This window comes from Lemur catta, chromosome 15 (genome assembly GCF_020740605.2).
Source record: "Lemur catta isolate mLemCat1 chromosome 15, mLemCat1.pri, whole genome shotgun sequence".
Lineage (NCBI taxonomy): Eukaryota > Metazoa > Chordata > Mammalia > Primates > Lemuridae > Lemur > Lemur catta.
The window spans coordinates 44,759,457-44,777,583 of record NC_059142.1 but is presented as its reverse complement, the minus strand read 5'-3'; the positions used below and the strand labels follow the sequence as shown (position 1 = coordinate 44,777,583).

The 18,127-nt window shown below is 41.7% G+C and overlaps 1 protein-coding gene across 2 annotated transcripts in view; it reads left to right on the top strand.

The window, feature by feature from the left end:
* The first annotated feature begins 17,571 nt into the window (after positions 1 to 17,571).
* Positions 17,572 to 18,127, top strand: part of SMURF2 (SMAD specific E3 ubiquitin protein ligase 2) — a 100,674-nt gene continuing 100,118 nt past the window's right edge. Inside the window, exon 1 of one of the 2 annotated variants that reach the window (XM_045525839.1) lies at positions 17,572 to 17,672. In XM_045525839.1, the coding sequence (XP_045381795.1) occupies positions 17,621 to 17,672 (52 nt within the window). In that variant the 5' untranslated portion in view covers positions 17,572 to 17,620. The remainder of the gene's footprint in view (positions 17,673 to 18,127) is intronic. The other variant, XM_045525838.1, reaches the window with a different exon arrangement.

Below are 18,127 nucleotides of genomic sequence, written 5' to 3'. Positions count from 1 at the left end.
GTCCCAGCTACTTGGGAGGCTGAGGCAGGAGGATTGCTTGAGCCCAGGAGTTCGAGACTGCAGTGAACTATGATTGAGCCATTGCATTCCAACCTGGGTGATAGAGCAAAGACCCTGTTGTAAAAAATATAATAATAAAAAAAAGAAGTCAGAAACAAGGTTGAATTGATAAATTGAAGGGCTGATTCTTCAAAATACTAAAATAATCTGGTGATTTAATTAAGAAGAAAAAAAAGAAGACCCCCCCTCACAAATAATCAGAATAGAAATGAGAAAGGGAAAATGATATCAGATGGAGAGAAACTCCTTAAAAAAATTAACAACATATAATGTACAACTCTATTCTAGTAAATCTGCAATTCTTGATGAAGTAAAACATTTTTCTGGGGAAATATAAATTACTGAAATTGACCCATGAAAAAGTAATGCATCAGAATAAGCAAATAGGTATGAAAAAAACTGAACATGTCTTTAAAAAAATATTAATTCCAAGAAAATATCTGAGCTCAGAGAATTTGCTAGTCTGTACTGACAGCTTTCAGAAATAGAAAGGCTGTGGGCATTATAGGGAGAGAGTCCTCACTTTTCTGAATAAAAGGTTATACTGTACTGAGAGAGAGTTCATGCCCTTTGACCTTAAGGTAATTCCAAGTCTAAGACTCATTCTAAAAAAATAACCAGGGATTTATGAGCAAGAATATTCATTATAGATGTTTACTAGTGAAAAATCAGAAACAAGCTAAATATCAAAATGGGAATGGGCAATAAATCATGCATATTTACAGGATAAAATATTAATGTAATACAGCTATTAATTTGTGTTCAAATAATATGTAATGATATGGAAACAGTCTTGTGATAAGTGAAAAATCTGGATATATAACTGATTTTACAACATATCTCAACTTGATTTAAATTTCATTTTTTTGTATTTAAGCATAAAAAACACAAGCTGAAGAGAAATCATAATATTAATAGTGGTTATATCTGAATACTTAAAAATTTCTTCTTTGTACATTTCTTATTTTCCAAATTTTCTACTTTGAACATTTATCACTTTTATAACAAATTATTTAGAATATATAAATTTGCATAGCAAAAGAAAAAAGGAAATATACCAAAATCATAAGAATAGTTATTTTTGGGTGGCAGCTAATAAATTATTTTTATTGTCTCCTTTATAGTGTTTAACATCTTCCAAATTTTATAATGAGCAATTGTTACTTCTATAGGAAACATTTTAAAAAAGTCTCCATAGGCTGGATAACATTTTAATTATGTTTTTTATTTTTATAATTATTGAATTAGTAATTATGAGTAATAATATATACAATGCGATAGCATATTACTTATTACTTATGAATAAGTAATATGCTATCGCATTGTATATATTATTTTGTAATTTAGTTTTCCTCAATATATTATGAACACTTTGTCATTAAATATTCATCTAAAGTATTTTTAATGAATGGACAATTTCATATGGTTTTTAACATATTTAGATTATTTTCTGTTTAATTTCTCAAATTCGAACTCTGCTTCAATGAACATTTTTTTTTTTTTTTTTTTGAGACAGAGTCTCGCGTTGCCCGGGCTAGAGTGAGTGCCGTGGCGTCAGCCTAGCTCACAGCAACCTCAAACTCCTGGGCTCAAGCGATCCTACTGCCTCAGCCTCCCAAGTAGCTGGGACTACAGGCATGCACCACCATGCCCGGCTAATTTTTTCTATATATATTTTTTAGTTGGTCAGATAATTTCTTTCTATTTTTAGTAGAGGCGGAGTCTCACTCTTGCTCAGGCTGGTCTCGAACTCCTGAGCTCAAACAATCCGCCCGCCTCGGCCTCCCAGAGCGCTAGGATTACAGGCGTGAGCCACCGCGCCCGGCCCTTCAATGAACATTCTTACAAATCTTTCTCAGGCGTCCTCCAATTTTTGAGTGCTCAATGTCTCCCTAATGAGGGTGGCCTAGCCCTGGATTTCTCTCCAGAGCAACAGGGCATTTATTCCCTCCCCAGACAAGAAGTCTAGGCCACTGCCCCTCCAATCTGAATGTGCATTTGAATTCCATGGGCATCTTTTTTTGTTTTTTAAAAATATTTTTTTATTTTTTAGGGCAGTTTTAGGTTCACAGCAAAATTGGGCAGCATGTACAGAGATTTCCATATACCTCCTGTCCCACCACATGCACCGCCTCCCGACTACCAACATTCCCCACTATCAACGTCCCCCACTAGAGTGGCACATTTGTTCCAGTGGCTGAACCTCCAGTGATATGTCATTATCACCCATTGTCCAGAGTTTGCAGTAGGGTTCACCCTTGGTGGTGTACATTCTATGGGCTTGGACAAATGTATAAGGATATGTATCCGCCCCCATAGTGTCATACAGAGTAGTCTCCCTGCCTGGGCAGCTTTTGATTCCGTAGGTCTGAGCTGGGGCCTGAAATCCAGCAACTTTCCTAAGGGGCTTCCCCTGAAGTCTGCGCTGCGGTTCTGCACCACGCTTCAAAGAGCAGATTCAAGGCCAGCGCATCTTCTGCCGATTCAAACAAGTCCCAAACCCTTCCTCCTGTCTCAAGGTCCGTCTCAATGTAAGTCTAATCCCAGCCCCACCGGACTGGTCTTGGCTCCTCCCTGCAGAACCACATTTAATGCACCTGAACTTGGTAGCTTATCGGCTTATGTGAAGGCAGCTGTTAGGTTCCCTCAAGTTTTCTTTCTCATCTTCTCCAAATGTTCCTCATGGGACATGACTTGAAGTCCCTCAGCATTCTGATTCCTCTTCCCCTGTCCCTTCTACAGTATAGCACCCCAAACTGAAAGTGTTGCCTGGAGTGTGGGGCTGATGGGCCGCTAGTGGCGGGACACCGTCATGTCCCTCATCCTCAGTGGAATTCGGCTGTGATTTCAGTTATGAGCCCACATCACTTGAATGACTCATCCTGAGCCCATTGTCAACTAAAAGCCTGAAGTCGTTTGCACAGGGGCTGTTGCTGACTCACATCTCCCTCGACTTCTACCTGTGTAGTTGACTCTTTGGAGCCAGAAACCCAAGGGACCCCTGTGAAGCTCCAGCTTTCTCACTAGAATTTGGCACGGGGCTGTTCCTGACTCTGGGGAGGTGCTGTGATCACAGGAAGGGGGCAGTGTTGAGTTAGGGAATCCCTCCACCATTTGGACCAATATGAAAGCGTCATTGGTACTTGCAAATTACACCTTTAGCTGCTTCATTAAGGAATCCTGCTATTGACAATCAGACAGTTCTGAAGAAAGACCCTCTAGCAGTTGATAATACATAAGTTTTTAGTTTATTGAAGTGACTCTTCTCCTAACTGTGTAACCACTCTTCTTCCTCTGTCCATTTATCCAATATGGGGTGAATTGATATGTATTAGTAGTGTAATTCTAATATATATTCTCTTCGTGGAAAATTCAGAAAACATCAAAGTTAAAGAAGAAAATGCAAATCCCATATGATTCCATCATCTAGTGGCAAACACTGTTGATATTTGGTATATTTCTTTTATTTCTTTTTTATTTGCATATTTTATCTTGCTAAAACCCAATATTTTAACTGTTTTAACAATAGACGTTCATTGTAGAAAAAACTGGAAAATACAAATGTGCCAAAGAATTAAAAATAGAAATCCCTGTGGTCCCATTAACTAGAAACAACTTCTAGTAACATTTTGATGTGTTTCCTTTAAGGTGCTTACATCTGCATATATGTCATATTTTTCTGATAAAAAAAGAGTGTATACAGTCATACTACATCATAAAGTTTTTTTATTTGACAGCACTTGAAAGCATTTTCCCATGTCAAGAAATATAAATATAAACATTTAATATTTATATATTCTTTATGCTATATATTTAATAAATATACTTCTATAATATTATTTTAATGGGTGCATGTATTCCATAGTATGAATGTACCAGAATCTATTTAACTGATCCGCTATGGTTAGATATTAAGACAGCTTAAAATTTCTTGCTGGAATATAAACTTTTTACTCTAAACAGAGTCACCCACTCTGTCACATGCTCTTAACCTCTTTGTTAATATTTACTATTTGATGATGCCTAATTCAATGCTCGTAACATTTTTAAAATTTAACTTTATTACAAATATACATTTCAATATATTAATATAGTTTACCCATTTGTTGTTTTTAATGGCCATATGGCCTTCTATAAATTGAATATGTTATAGATCACTTAGCTATAATCATGTAATCTCAAATGGTACATTAGAAATTGCTATTGTCAACAAGAAAATTCACAATGAACATTAAATAATGCAGTAGATAGCTCTTGATTTTATTTTCTATATTTCTATATTCTGTGTATTTTCTACATTCATGAGTGTTTTCTATATTCGTGCCTCTCGGCAAGTAGAAACTGAGATAACTGAAGCCAACAGTACCACCTCATTTCAGGCTACTCTGCGGTGGGGGTGGGCAGATTCACCTTGGTTTAATCAGCCTTCTCCTGGGTCTATGCAGGAGAGAATTCCCTCCGTAGTCTGGACTGGCTAAATCGCTTTTTATGGCTTCAGTTCCATGGAAAACGATTTTAGAGAACGTTTAGTGAACTTACTCTGTGTATTTTCACAATGTGAGGATTTACTCTGTAAGAATATTATTTCACCTGTATTTAGAGAAAGTTGCTTGTTTTGGCAATCCCTCTTTTGTTATGAGAATTCACATGAGCCAAATTCCACTTTTAGAAATGCTATGGGCCAAGCTTCACACTGTGTAAGTTCATACCTAAAGACTATAAATTTCTGAATGGGTTCAGAAGATGAAATACACCTTACTTGTGCTCATTGCCTTTCCTTAGAAATTAACTCCAGAATGTTTGAAATACCTACATACAATTATAGATTTCAACTGTTAATGACAGCAGTGAATGAGTTCAGATGAATTAAAAAAAAGGATATATCAATCTTTTCAGACGGATTAGACCACAGTGTTTTAAGAATTTTGTAAGTTAGTGAGAGGAAACCCCTTTGGCCCCCATAAAGATATCATATGTCATTATGAAGTATATTTTTAAAGACAGCATCTTGAAAATTAAGAGGATGTCATTCATTTCAAGTTTTATGGGTTTGGCATAATAAATATTTATTGCATGAATGTATAGCTTATATTTACTTTACCAGGATAGTAGAAAATATGGCTCTGGTCTTTTGATTGCCATTATGGAATATGTGTTAAGAAGGGGACAAAAATAGACCGGTGGAATTTGGTCTTTGGGTCTAAATATTTGGTTTTCAGATGCACTCCTCATGTGGCCCTATCCCAGCCTCAATCCATTGACCGTGGTGCTGCTTTCTAATTCTCTGTACTGAATCCATGTCTTACTTCTTGGCCTCATCTGCCAGCTCTGATCAAGAGTACTTGTCCTTGAGGCACCTAAGTGATGTTGGTCGTGACATAGGCCAACCTGTTGAACACCCCTTGAACTGCAAACACAGGAATGGGGCACTTGATGCTATTGCATCAGTCTTTCTGTGGAATGAGAAAAGAAAATCCTTTTTCAGTTTGGTCCCTATTCAAAAAGTAATTTTTCCTAGATCTGAGCTAGGCCTCAAGAGGGTTTATGTATTTCTACTCTCCTTGTTGGCACCCTGCCCAGCCTCCATATGCACAAGGCCAGCCTGCTGGAGGACGTGCAGCAAAGTCAAGCAACCCCACCTGAGGCCACCTGAGACCAGCCAGTCCACAGCTGACCTGCCAGCTGACCGAAGATGAGTGAGCAAACCCAGCTGAGACCAGAAGCCCAGCCCAAATTGCTGACCCATATAATTGTGAGCTAAGTAAATTATTGTGGTTTTACTCACTGCATTGTGGAGTTGTTTGTTAAGTACACCTGCTAGGGACATCACAGGTTTTACAACGGTTCAATTTTACTTACTTGATTTTGAGGCAAGCTTTGGAGCTATTCTAATCTTGCCTAACATTCTGAGTTTCCCCACCATAGTATTATAGTTTAGTGCTGCGGTTGAGGGATTATCGGGCACTATAGTCACATGCCTGGGGCTGAATCCAGTCTCTTCCACTTACCACTTCGTGATCTTGAGCAAGTCACTTTCCCCTCTCTGAACTTGATTTTCTCATCTGTGAAACATGGAAAATAATATCACTTGGGGTTGCTTATCCAATATCCATTTGTGGCCCTCACACTTTCTTCCTAACAGAGCCCTGATTTCATTTAGGTATTCATACATCCTCCACACAGACACCTGTGTATCCTCTCCATCCTCTACGTAGCCAAGACCAGGAGGTGATTCCTGATGATTCTCAACTCATCTTGGAAATTCCATTCTCCTTTCCAATAGCTTAAGAATGAGCATATGGTCAGATTCTGACCATTAGGACATGAAAGGAAACATGCTGGTGTGGAGGAGCTTCTGGGAAAGATTTCTTCACTCCTAAGACAGAGGAAGAGATGATCTGTTTCTTCTTCTGAAGATTGTTTGGTCTGGATGTGAGGCTGGGAACTGTCACCACTATTTTGTGGTCATGAAGGGAGTCACTTGAGGGCAAAGCCAAAGCCCTGAGAAAGGCAGAGGCAGGAGGTGGAAAGAAGCTGTGTCCTTGAACAAATCGCTGAACCACTGAAACGCCAACCCTATCTCAAAACCACTTATTATACAAAATAATAAGTCTTGTTTATTACTTAAGCCTGTTCAAATCAGGTTTTCTGTTCCTTGCTAACCAAAGTATCCTATATGATATATGCTTGGCATAGCATCTAGCACATACTAAGCCCTCAATAAATATTAGCTCCTCTTATAATTATATCGGCTTTTCCCCTGCAGCTGTTAAATGGTTTCAGATTTCATAGATCTTGGAAAAATACTTTGCTGAATCCTACTGACCTAGGTCTGGGTCTTTTCTCTTTACTATGGCTCTAGTTCTAGAGCAGGGGTTGGCACTACAGCTAGTGAGCCAAATCTAGCCCACTGCCTGCTTTTATAAATAAAAGTTTTATTAGGATACTGCCACACTCATACATCTATGGCTGTGTTTGCATTACAAAGCCAGAGTTGAGTAGTTGCTATGAAGACCTGATGGCTACAAAGCCTAAACTATTTATTTTCTGACCCTCTAGAGAAAAAAATTGCTGGCCCCTGTTCTGGAGTAAATTCTTTTTTTTGAGACAGAGTCTCACTCTGTTGCCCAGGCTAGAGTGCCATGGCATCAGCCTAGCTCACACCAACCTGGGCTCAAGTGATCCTTCTGCCTCAGCCTCCCAAGTAGCTGGGACTACAGGCAGGTGCCACCATGCCCAGCTAATTTTTTCTATATATATTTAGTTGTCCAGCTAATTTCTTTCTATTTTTAGTAGAGATGGGGTCTCACTCTTGATAAGGATTACAGGTATAAGCCACCTCGCCTGGCCTGGAGTAAATTCTTCATCTCCTCAATGTAGATTCACATGGGGACCTAGTTAACAATGCAGACTGCAGCTGCATTGCTGCAGCTGCAGCTCCACCCCAGCGATTCTGCTTTACTGGAAGCATTAGTTAGAACTCTTAGGGGGCAAGTGACTGAAAACCTGACCCAAACTAGGTGATGGCTTTAGGAATGACTAGATACAGGGCCCCACGGGGTAATGAAGATCAGATTTCGCTCTCTCCATCTCTTGGCCTCTCTTCCCCTGTGCTGACTCCAGTCTCAGACTGTGTCTGCCACTGAGGGTCACAGTATGGCCAAGCAGTGCCTGTCCTTAGTCCATCGCCAGTGGGAAAGAGGTAGAATCTTTGTCTCAACATTTTCAGTAAAGCTGGAGAATCACTGTGATTGACAACCTTAGCACTGACAAGGCTCTCTAGAAAGTGATGGATAATTCCCTTCTTCCTTCTTTCTATTTCATGTGGATTATCTGTCTTCCTTCAATAGATTACAAGCTTTAAGAACAGTGCTCAGCCCCTAGTATATTCCTGGTAAATACCATTTCGAAGGAAAAAAATGTGTATTTTATTTAAAAATTGGGAATGGGCTCATTCCTCACATATATTTTTGTTTTCTGCTTTTAAAAAATGTATATGTTTATATTATGAGCATTCTTTTATGTCACTAAATAAATGAAATATGAAAACCTGTACAGAAAGAATACATGTCAAATTCAGGATGGTGGTTTTCTCTAGGGACAGAGGGAGGGAGGAGAATTTTCTTCTTTTTTTTAATATAAAAATATGCAAAGAAAAAATTAAACCTTTGGGAACATGATTTTCAGTGACTGCACAATAGTTTATCATAAGAATATACTATATATTTTAAAACCAATCTCCTTTTGTACATTTAAATTGCTTTCACTTTGTTCTTGTAAATAGTATTAGGATGAATATCCTTGTATATGTCTTTATGCATACCTCTGATTATTTCCTTAGAACAGATTCCTAGGAATAGAATTATAGGGTATAATGTGTGGTCTTTTTTTGTTTTTCTTTTCTTTTCTTTTCTTTTTTTTTTTTTTTAGAGACAGGGTCTGGCTATGTTGCCCAGGCTGGCCTCAAGCTAGTGGGCTCAGGAGATCCTAATGCCTCAGCCTTGCAAGTAGTTGGAAATACAGGTGCATGCCATGGCACCAAGCTGATGTGTTTTCATATTTATTCATAAATTTCTGGTAAGGTTGAAACCAATTCAGTGTGTAGGATTTTAAACCTGCAATAACAAGTTTTTATAAAGAAATGGCCACTGAGGTTATAATATCAAAAACAATTATTTAAAAATCCTAGTCCCATTGTGTTTATGCATCTGTTTAGATAAACAACTCTCCTTGCTGCATAAATATCTCCACAGTTACAGTATCAGCTTTCCAAGAAAACGGGTGCAATTATGCATTCTTCTCTGTCATCATTTGTAAAATACAAAATGACATTGCTTTATAATGATTTTCAAAGTCATTATGTCTGCTTTTAATGAAGAGCAGGATGAGTTTGCTTCTCACTTAACTCCTGATGTTTCCTTACACATGCAAGGATGCCAGTTAATGTAATACTCCTGACCTCTCACCTTCCTTTAATACACTCAGGCCTTGGAAAAGTGGAACTTACCCACTGCGGGGTTCAGTTTAGAATTTTTCTTAGAATCCAGTTGCCTATGGAGCACTTGCTTTTTCTTTAGTTCCTTCACACCATAAGTCTTTCTGGGATAGGCCTCCCATGACAGAGGCCCTGGGTAGTCCAGCCTTCCCTCAAGGGGAGGCCTGAAGTTTTGATCTGGTGTTTTGGGAGTGCTACCTTAAAGCCCCTAATAATGAAGAGGCTGTATTTCAATAATTGACTTTATTGGCAGAGTCTGTGATGAGCACTAGCATACACACTATAGGAGGCACGTGACTGTGAAGATGTCAGAAAACAGCCTAATTTTCTTCATCTAGAGGGAGGTGAACATAGATGATTTTTAGTGGTTCTCCCATTAAAAAAAAATCTATAATTACTTAAAATGACAAAACTCTAATATATTAACAGATACATTCACAGTAAAATAGAATTTATTAATCAGTTAAGTAGTCAATTATGTGATGTAAAAGACTTATATGCGATACCTTCCTGTTTTGATAGGGCAGACAGGCCAGAAAGCAGGTGCCTACTTAGTGTCTGAGGGTGAGAGGAGAAACTGACCCGGACAGGACAATGGGAACCTGAAAGATGAGAGCCTTGAGTCCTTTAGCACAGGAGGAGCAGAGAAGGAGGAAATGAGGCTGAGGAGGTGGCCTGGCAATGCCAGAAATGCCACGCAGAGCTCTTTGGACTGGATCGTAAAGGCAATGAGCAGCCATTGAAGGATTTTAAGCAATGGTTTGACATTGACCCCATGGGCTTACGAGTCATGTTGATCTCATTCTGGCCCATTTTCTCTGCATTACCCATAAAGACTGCATCGTACAAATATTTCCACATCTCCTCCCATCCCGCCCTTAGAGAATCGTGTTGTAGATACTACAGTTTGTATTTTGAAGATGATTGGATGTGACTTTTTTTGAGGCTGTTCATTTGGCTCCATTGTCCAAAGTAGTTGCAGTCGGGTGATGCCCCGCTCCCTCTCCCCCGGGGCCAAGGCTGCTACCTCATCCTGAAAAGATGTGTTGCTTCATGCTATCAGCTTACAGCAAAACATGCACAGATAACTTTTCAAACATTTAATTGTAATACTTCCATGCTTAAATCACCAAATTGGCCTTGGAAAATATGCAATGTCTTCAAATTACATTCTCTTTTAACTCGGAATTCATAATATAACAGGCTAGTTTGTATACTTAAGACATTTGAACATGGGCGCATAAAATGGCCTACATTTACATGATTTTCTATTTTTTTTAAATGTACTGTATAAGAAATGCAACGAAAAATGAACATCAGCTGTGTAATGCGCCTTATTACCTGTATTGTATGTGATGAGGTTTGGAAGGGACTTAGTGGTTGTATTCATTTCCCAGGGCTCCCGTGACAAAGTACCATGAACTGGGTGGCTTAAAACAACAAACAACAGAAATTTATTCTCTCACAGAGAGAGAAGGCTAGAAGTCCAAAATCAAGGTGTTGGCAGGGCCATGCTCCCTCTGAGACTTCGGGTAGACTATTTCCTTGCCTCTTCGTGGCTTCTGGTGGTGGCTGGCAGTCCTTGGTGCTCCTTGGCTTGCAGCTGTGTCACTCCACTGTCTGCCTCTGTCATCACGTTCTTCCCGTGTCTCTCTGTCTTCGCGTGGAATTCTTCTCTTCATCAAAAGATACCACTCATAATGAATTAGCGCCTACTCTAAAGGCCTCATCTTAACTTGATTACATCTGCAAAGACCCTATTTCCAAATAAGGTCACATTTGAGGTACCAGGGGTTAGGACTTCAACATATCTTTGTGCAGGACACAATTCAACCCATAGCAGAGGTCATCTAGCCCACCTCTCTTCTGGACACATGCATCTGCTGTACAAGATCTGTCTAGTTTTAAGACTTAGGCACAGGGCATGGTGGTCAATTTAAGGCAAAACCAGGTAGTTGTGGTAGGGGCTGAAAGAGGATCTTGACACTAGATCTTTCCAGTCTCACCAGGTGAGTTGCTGTTGAACCCACTTAAGCCAGAGAGCTGGGTGGGTAAGGTAAGGCACAAAGGGTGATGCAGGCAAAGTCTGATGCTGGGCAGAGTGCAGAGCCCACTGGTGGGGAATCCAGCTGGTGGAAAAACATTCTGGAGGTACATGGGTGGGTGGCCATCGCCTCTAGATCACCACTGTCCAATAGACATATAATAAAATTCACATTTGTAGTTTCAAATTTTCTAGTAGCCATATTGCAAAAAGTAAAAATAGGTGACATTAACTTTAATACTATATTTAATCCAAGTATATCCAAAATATTATTCCAACATGTCATCAAGATAGAAATAAGATATTTTGCTTTTCTCCCCATCCTAAGCCTTCAGAAGCCAATGTGTATTTTACACTTGTAACACATTGCTGTCCATATTTTAAATGCACAATAGCTGTATATATTAGACCACTCTAGATTTCTCAAAGTGCTGCACCTGGGTGGTAGGATCCAAGCCACAGGCTGGATTGCATGTGAGACTCTAGTTTTGGGGAAGAACAAACACAGGCAGGAGCGAGTAGGCAATCAAGAGTCTCTGGAGATAGCCAGGCATGGTGGCACGTGCCTGTAGTCCCAGCTACTCGGGAGGCTGAGCCAGGAGGGTCCCTTGAATTCAGGAGTTGGAGGTTGCAATGAGCTATGATGACACCACTGTACTCCAGCTGGGGTAACAGAGCAAGACTCTGTCTCAAAAAAAAAAAAAAAAAAAAAAAGTCTTTAGAGAAGGGCTTAAGACAGGCCTGAAGAGGAAAAGGTGTTCCAAGTGGAGACAGTGAATGCAAGGGCCAGGGGCCCACTTAAACTTGCTTAAGTAAGCGGCAGGGTAGTTATTCCACAGTGAGATCCCTTGGAAATGAAGTTTGAGAAGTACACCTGGGCCAGGGGAATTGGCAGGGAATCTGTCAACCACTCTCTTTGTCTCCCTTTTTAGGGTTAGGAAGCCTCTTATCTCAGCTTCTCTCTATCTGGCTTTGTCAGTCTCTTTCTATGGATTCATTTCCTCTTTTACGTATCTACTTGGAAAGACCTCACTATGGCCTTAAACTGGCTTCCTCAGCTACTAACCCTATGACCTCTCAACTCAGCTCCTTGTGTCTAGCTCAGTCTCTCAGTGTCCCCATCCCACGTTCCAAGGAGAGAAAATCTGATTGGCCTGTTGGTCAGTCATCCACCTTCAGCTCAATGAGCTAAGGCCAAGCTTACCTTAAACACGGCTACCCAAGCCAATCCCTGATGTAAGGCAGTGGTTCTCAAAGAGGGTTCTCTGCATCAGGAGCATTAGAAATCCACATTCATGGGCCCCACCCCAACCTACTGAATCGGTATCTCTGGGGATGGAGCCCAGGACACTGTATGAGAGCTATCGGTGAGGGCAGATGTCTCCAGAAGCGGATGTGTGTAGGGACTACCATTTTACTACACGAAGACAGAAGACAAGAGACAAGTGGCACGGAGGAGCCTGAATCTGCGAAGACACTGGTAGGCGGTGTGACCCAAGCTTCTATCACTGGGGATTAGGGCTCCTGGGAGGGGCCAGAGAAGGGGTTGTAGAGAACAGCTCAGAATGTGACTTAATCCTAAACCCTGTCAGGACAGGACTGCTCGTGAGGGTTTTTAGTGAACCCAACTTTGAGGAGCTAAAACAGGCAGAGGAGGAAATGAGAGGAGATAGCTATGGAGGGTCTGGGTGACAACAGCAAGTATGTTGGGGGCTGTGCATGGTTGCTTTATCAGCTCTACGCTGATTTGGAGGAAGCTAGACCTAATGTTAAATTAAGTTAAATTCATGATATCTTAAAAATGAAAGAAAGTTGACTTTTAAGCAGTGAGTGCCTGATGTTTGCTTTTTCCAGGGTGCATAAACTGTATTAAATGTGAAATTTACACTACAAAAATAGCTTAGCAGGAGGACCATTATTAACACAACCTTACCTCAGACAGATTTTTTATTACTGGAGACATTTTTTCTATGTAAAAATATATTAATGGCTGGAGCAGAAGAGACATACCAACCACAGATGGTAAGCATTTTCTTGCAAAGTCACATCAAATTTAACATTAGCCCTGGAAAACAGAAAAATGTTTTAAACAAAAGGTTTGAAATATTCTTTTAACCATGTATGGATTTTCACTTATGGCCTAGGATACCACCGTAAAGAGTACAACTTTAAATGATTAGTAAAATATATTAATGAAAAAGTTTAAAACTTTTGCTCAGAAATGCTATTTAATGCATTTCTGGTACAGCATTTTCATTGGAAGGTTCTATTAAATAGCATTTATGGAAAAAGACTGATTTTATTGGTATGAAATAGGTGGTGTCACTATACTTGAGACAGATGCCTAAAACAATGATTCGATAAAATGTGTGCAGTTCTACTGAGAGCAAATTAGAAGTCACAAGGGAATAAAAAGGCTTTGAAAAGATTTTCTACAATTCCCATACCCATCAAAGGCATGTACAGGCACAATTTATATTGGAAGTGGATTTCTATTTTAGGAAGAAAGCAAAGAGTGAATTCCTTAAGAATTGTTATTCCTCTTCTTTTTTTTCCTCAAAAATAAATCTAAAAGTGTTGCTGTGATGAAGTAATTTGGTGCATCTAATGCTGAAATTTAATCTAATGGAAGTTTAGCTTTCCTTAATGCTGTAATTTAAGATAGTGCAGTTGTTTTTAGAGTGTGGTTCCCTAATAAACAGCATCACCTGGGAACTTATTAGAAATACAAATTCTAGAGCCTCACCCTAGACTGACCCTATCTGAAACTCTGGGGCTGGAACATAGCAATTTGTGTTTAACCAGCTTTCCAGGCAATTCTGATACACATTGATTGAAGTTTGAGAACCACTTGGTTAGCAGTTCCTAAACTTGGTTGTGTGTCAGAATCCCCTGTGGAGCTTTAAAAATACTTCTTAGCCTGACCACAGAAAATTCTGATTCAGTAGGTCTGAGATGGAGCTAGGAACCTGTGTTTTCAAACCCAGATGACCTAGGTTTGGGAGCCATTGGTTAAAAATCATGATTAATTAAATTCAATCTAAGTTAATGGGTCCTTCTCCCTCCCTCTCTCCCTTCCTTCTGTTTCCTTCCTTCCAAAAATTCTCTTTCACTAGACTGACCTTTAGTTATTATTATTATTCTTATTTTTTGAGACAGAGTCTTGCTATGTTGCCCTGGGTAGAGTGCAGTGGAGTCATCATAGCTTACTGCAACCTCAAACTCCTGGGCTCAAGTGATCCTCCTGCCTCAGCTTCCCAAGTAGCTGGGACTACAGGTGTGCTCCACCATACTTGGCTAATTTTTTCTATTTTTGGTAGAGTAGGGGTTAGGCTTTTGCTCAGGATAGTGTCAAACTCCTTATCTCAAGCAATCCTCCTGCCTAGGCCTCCCAGAGAGCTAGTATTACAGGCATGAGCCACTACACCTGGCGTAGTTATTATTTTTTTTCCATCTCAGCATCTTCAAGGCCTAATACAGTGCCTGATATATATAAATCAATAAATATTGGCTGAATGAATGAATCTCATTGTAATATTTTGCTGTGTAGTTAGAGAATGGCCCTACTTTCATGTTCAATGCTATTTTCCTTTGCTTAAAGACTTTTATACCTGGACATATAACTGATATAAGATTCCCAACCTTCAGTTAATTGTCTTCTTTGTCTTTCTCAAATTCTGACTATCAAATTAGTAGTTCCCTGCATATTTCCATTATAATATACACTTTAAACATATCCCAAAGGAGAGGAAACATAAACTTTTTTTTTAAGGCTTCTGATCCAATCACCTCTGTAGTCTAGGATTGGACTAGTTGAGGCCACTCCACTCAAAGATGCATTCAAAATGACTTTCCTATTAGTACTATTTTGCTTTATTTTATCATTTTTCTTCATTTTAAACCTTTAGTTAATTTTATTTTTTATTAGATGTTTAAAGTCAATGTCAAATAACACTTAACATGCTAAGGAAAATAATAATAATAAAATAAACATCCATGTACTCAGCTTAAGAAAAAGGTCATTATCAGTATATTGAATAGTTTTAAAGTATCATTCTTGTCTGAATGTTTTCTTTTTTCCTTTTTTTTTCTGTGGTCCTATGCAGAATGGATGAATCTTTGTTTTAAACAATAGGATTTAAATTCATACACAGGCAAGCCTAAACAGTCCTCCTCTGCACATTATACCTGTATACATTTTTCTGTGCTGTCACTTACATATTTGAATGTACTGTTTTAAACTTCACAACAGGCAGTCTCCCCCAGGCTCCTCATCAAGTTCTGAAATCCTAACTTCATTACCTAATACAAGACTACAGATTATGTTAGTTGGTGGTTGGGAACAAAGTGTATATCATAAGAATAAGGCAAATGGGTATGTATACATTAGTTTGCTAAGTTTATTGCCACCGTCCAGCCCCTTATATTGTGATAGCAGCTATTGTTCAAATTGATTCGTGTATCTTCAGATCTTTTGTAGTACAAAGAAGCATTTCTAAAGGAACTTATCCACTGCTTTGCACATAGTAGGCACTCAGTATTTGTTGAATGAATTTCTAGCACTGTCCCTGGTATTTTTAGTCTGACTTTTAGAACTTCTTTATGTAATTGTTGGATCACTTTAATTGTAGGGCTCTATCAGACTGATGAAATGCTCTTGGAAGTAACTTCATCTGGAGAATGAAGTGACTTCACTGATACATTAAAAGCAACGACTGACACTGAATTAGGATTAAAATGCATTAGACTTCATTAAACATTTAAAATTGCATGTTATAACAGCCTTAAGCAAAACTAATAGAACACACAAAAATCCCTCATGCTGTTATCCTTAGTAGTTTACGTTGTGCTAGATACTTTTGCATATATCCACACATACAACTTTTATTTTGCTTTTAAACTTTGCATTATATATATATACACTTTCATATTATATGATGTTCATAATTGCCACTTAAATGGCTTGCATAAAAAACCATGCGGTAGATGTACTGTAATTCACCATTAAGCTGTTCCCTCATCCCCCTTTTTATTTATTTATTTATTTTGAAACAGAGTCTCGCTCTGTCGCCTGGGCTAGAGTGCAGTGGCATCATCATAGCTCATTGCATTTCACTCTGTCGCCTGGGCTAGAGTGCAGTGGCATCATCATAGCTCATTGCAATCTCGAACTCCTGGGCTCAAGTGATCCTTCCACCTGGGCCTCCCAGAATGCTAGGATTACAGGTGTGAGCCACCCAGGCAGGCCCCCCTTTTGTTATTAACCAAATTTTGCAAAGAATATCTTTTGTATTATTATTATTTATTTGTCAAGAATAAATTCCTAGCAGTGCAATCACAGGGTCAAAGGGTAAGGTACATTTTTTTTCATTTTCTGTTTTTTCCTCCTGCGATAACGAAATACAGTACTGTATGAAAAGCTTTTCATACATTGCTCTCCAAGGTTTATCTTGTTAATCCTTTAAAATACTAGTATCATCTCCTTATTCCTGCGCTATAGCTGAAAAGAGAGCCCGAGCAGGCGGGTAACCCGATCTCGTCCATCAGGTGAGTACAATACCAGGAGTAAAGCACTCCTGGGGATTTGCTGGAACCATCTGTGTGGGCGTGCTGTCTCTTCTCTCGCCCAAAAGACGCTCAATTCCCAGGGGGCAGCGGACTCGGTTCTAACCTTGCTCGCCACAGCCTCCCAGAGCGCCCTGCACGCACTGGGTGTTTAATAAATGCAGTCTGCCCTGCTCGGACAAAAGCTCTCCCTTGAATGGGCTGAACGCTGACCTCCAGCTGCCGCGGAGCTGCCCCCACTGCCCCCACCTTGTTCCTTTGCCCGCCCCCTCCTCAAGTTCTGCTCGGCACCCGCGCTGCAGCGCACACCTTCCCTGACGGCCGCTGCCCTGGCCGAGCCACGCCTCTCTCCCCGCGTCCCGGGCACCCGGCGCGCACCCGCTCGCCCGCCCGCAGGCCCCGCCCCGGGCCGCCGGCCCCGCCTCCCGCCTCCTCCCCGCCCCCCAGAGCAGACGAGTGGCGGCGGCGGCGGCGGCGGCCCCAGAACCCGGGTCCCTCAGACAAGAGGGCGGGTGGAGGAGGAAGCGGCCGAGCTCTGAGTCCCGCTCCGGCGCCGCCGAGCACCGCCTGCTTCAGCCGACCAGCCCCGTCGGCTCCCGGGTCTCGCGGAGCCGAGAGGAGGGAAAGGCCGCGGCGGCTGCGAGGAGGCGTCGGGGGCGCGGGCGGAGGCGGCGCGGCCGGCCGCGGCTGCCGCTTTGTTGTGCGGCCCGGGCCGAGGAAGGAGAAGTGGGAGGAGGGGGGAGCTCGGCCTCCCGCTCCCTCCGCGGCTCATGGCGACGACGCTCGGCACATCCGGGACCCTCCGGCCGTGGCGGCCGCGGCGCCGGCTGCTCGGGCCCCAGCCCCGGCCGCTGTGGTGACTCTGCCGCGCCTCGCCGTCGCCCCCGCCCCGCCCGCCGGCCCGGAGCCCCGCCGCCGCCGCCCCCTCCGCCTCCGCCGCCCCCGCCGCCGGGGACATGTCTAACCCCGGAGGCCGGAGGAACGGGCCCGTCAAGCTGCGCCTGACAGGTGAGGGGGCGCGGGCGGGCCGGGGCCGGGCAGCCGCGGGTGGGCGAGCCGGCGGGGGGTGCCTGTGGCCTTGGGAAGGGCCAGGGTCGCGATCAATGGTGAGTTGGGGTCGGGGGCGTGGGAAGGCCTTGTTCAGGGAGAGGAATTGGAAAACCACTCGCTCTGCTTTGGAAATTCTTTTTAAAAAGCCAGAGGTGACTCGGGGGTCTTTTGTGGAGGCAGGAGTACACCGGTTCGAATCGCAGGCGGATTTAAGGTCGGGAAGTCTTGGCGGAGGAGCCGGGCTGGCTCTTCCCAGGCCTCGGAGAGCAGCCCCTGGGCTGCTGCCCAGGTGGGATCGTGGAGGGGATGAAGGGCTCCCGTGGCGAGGATTATTGAATCCGGTTGCTGACTGCGCGCAGTAAACACTCCTTAAAGATGGAGCGCTTAACGGGAGGGTGTGTGTGTGTGTTCAC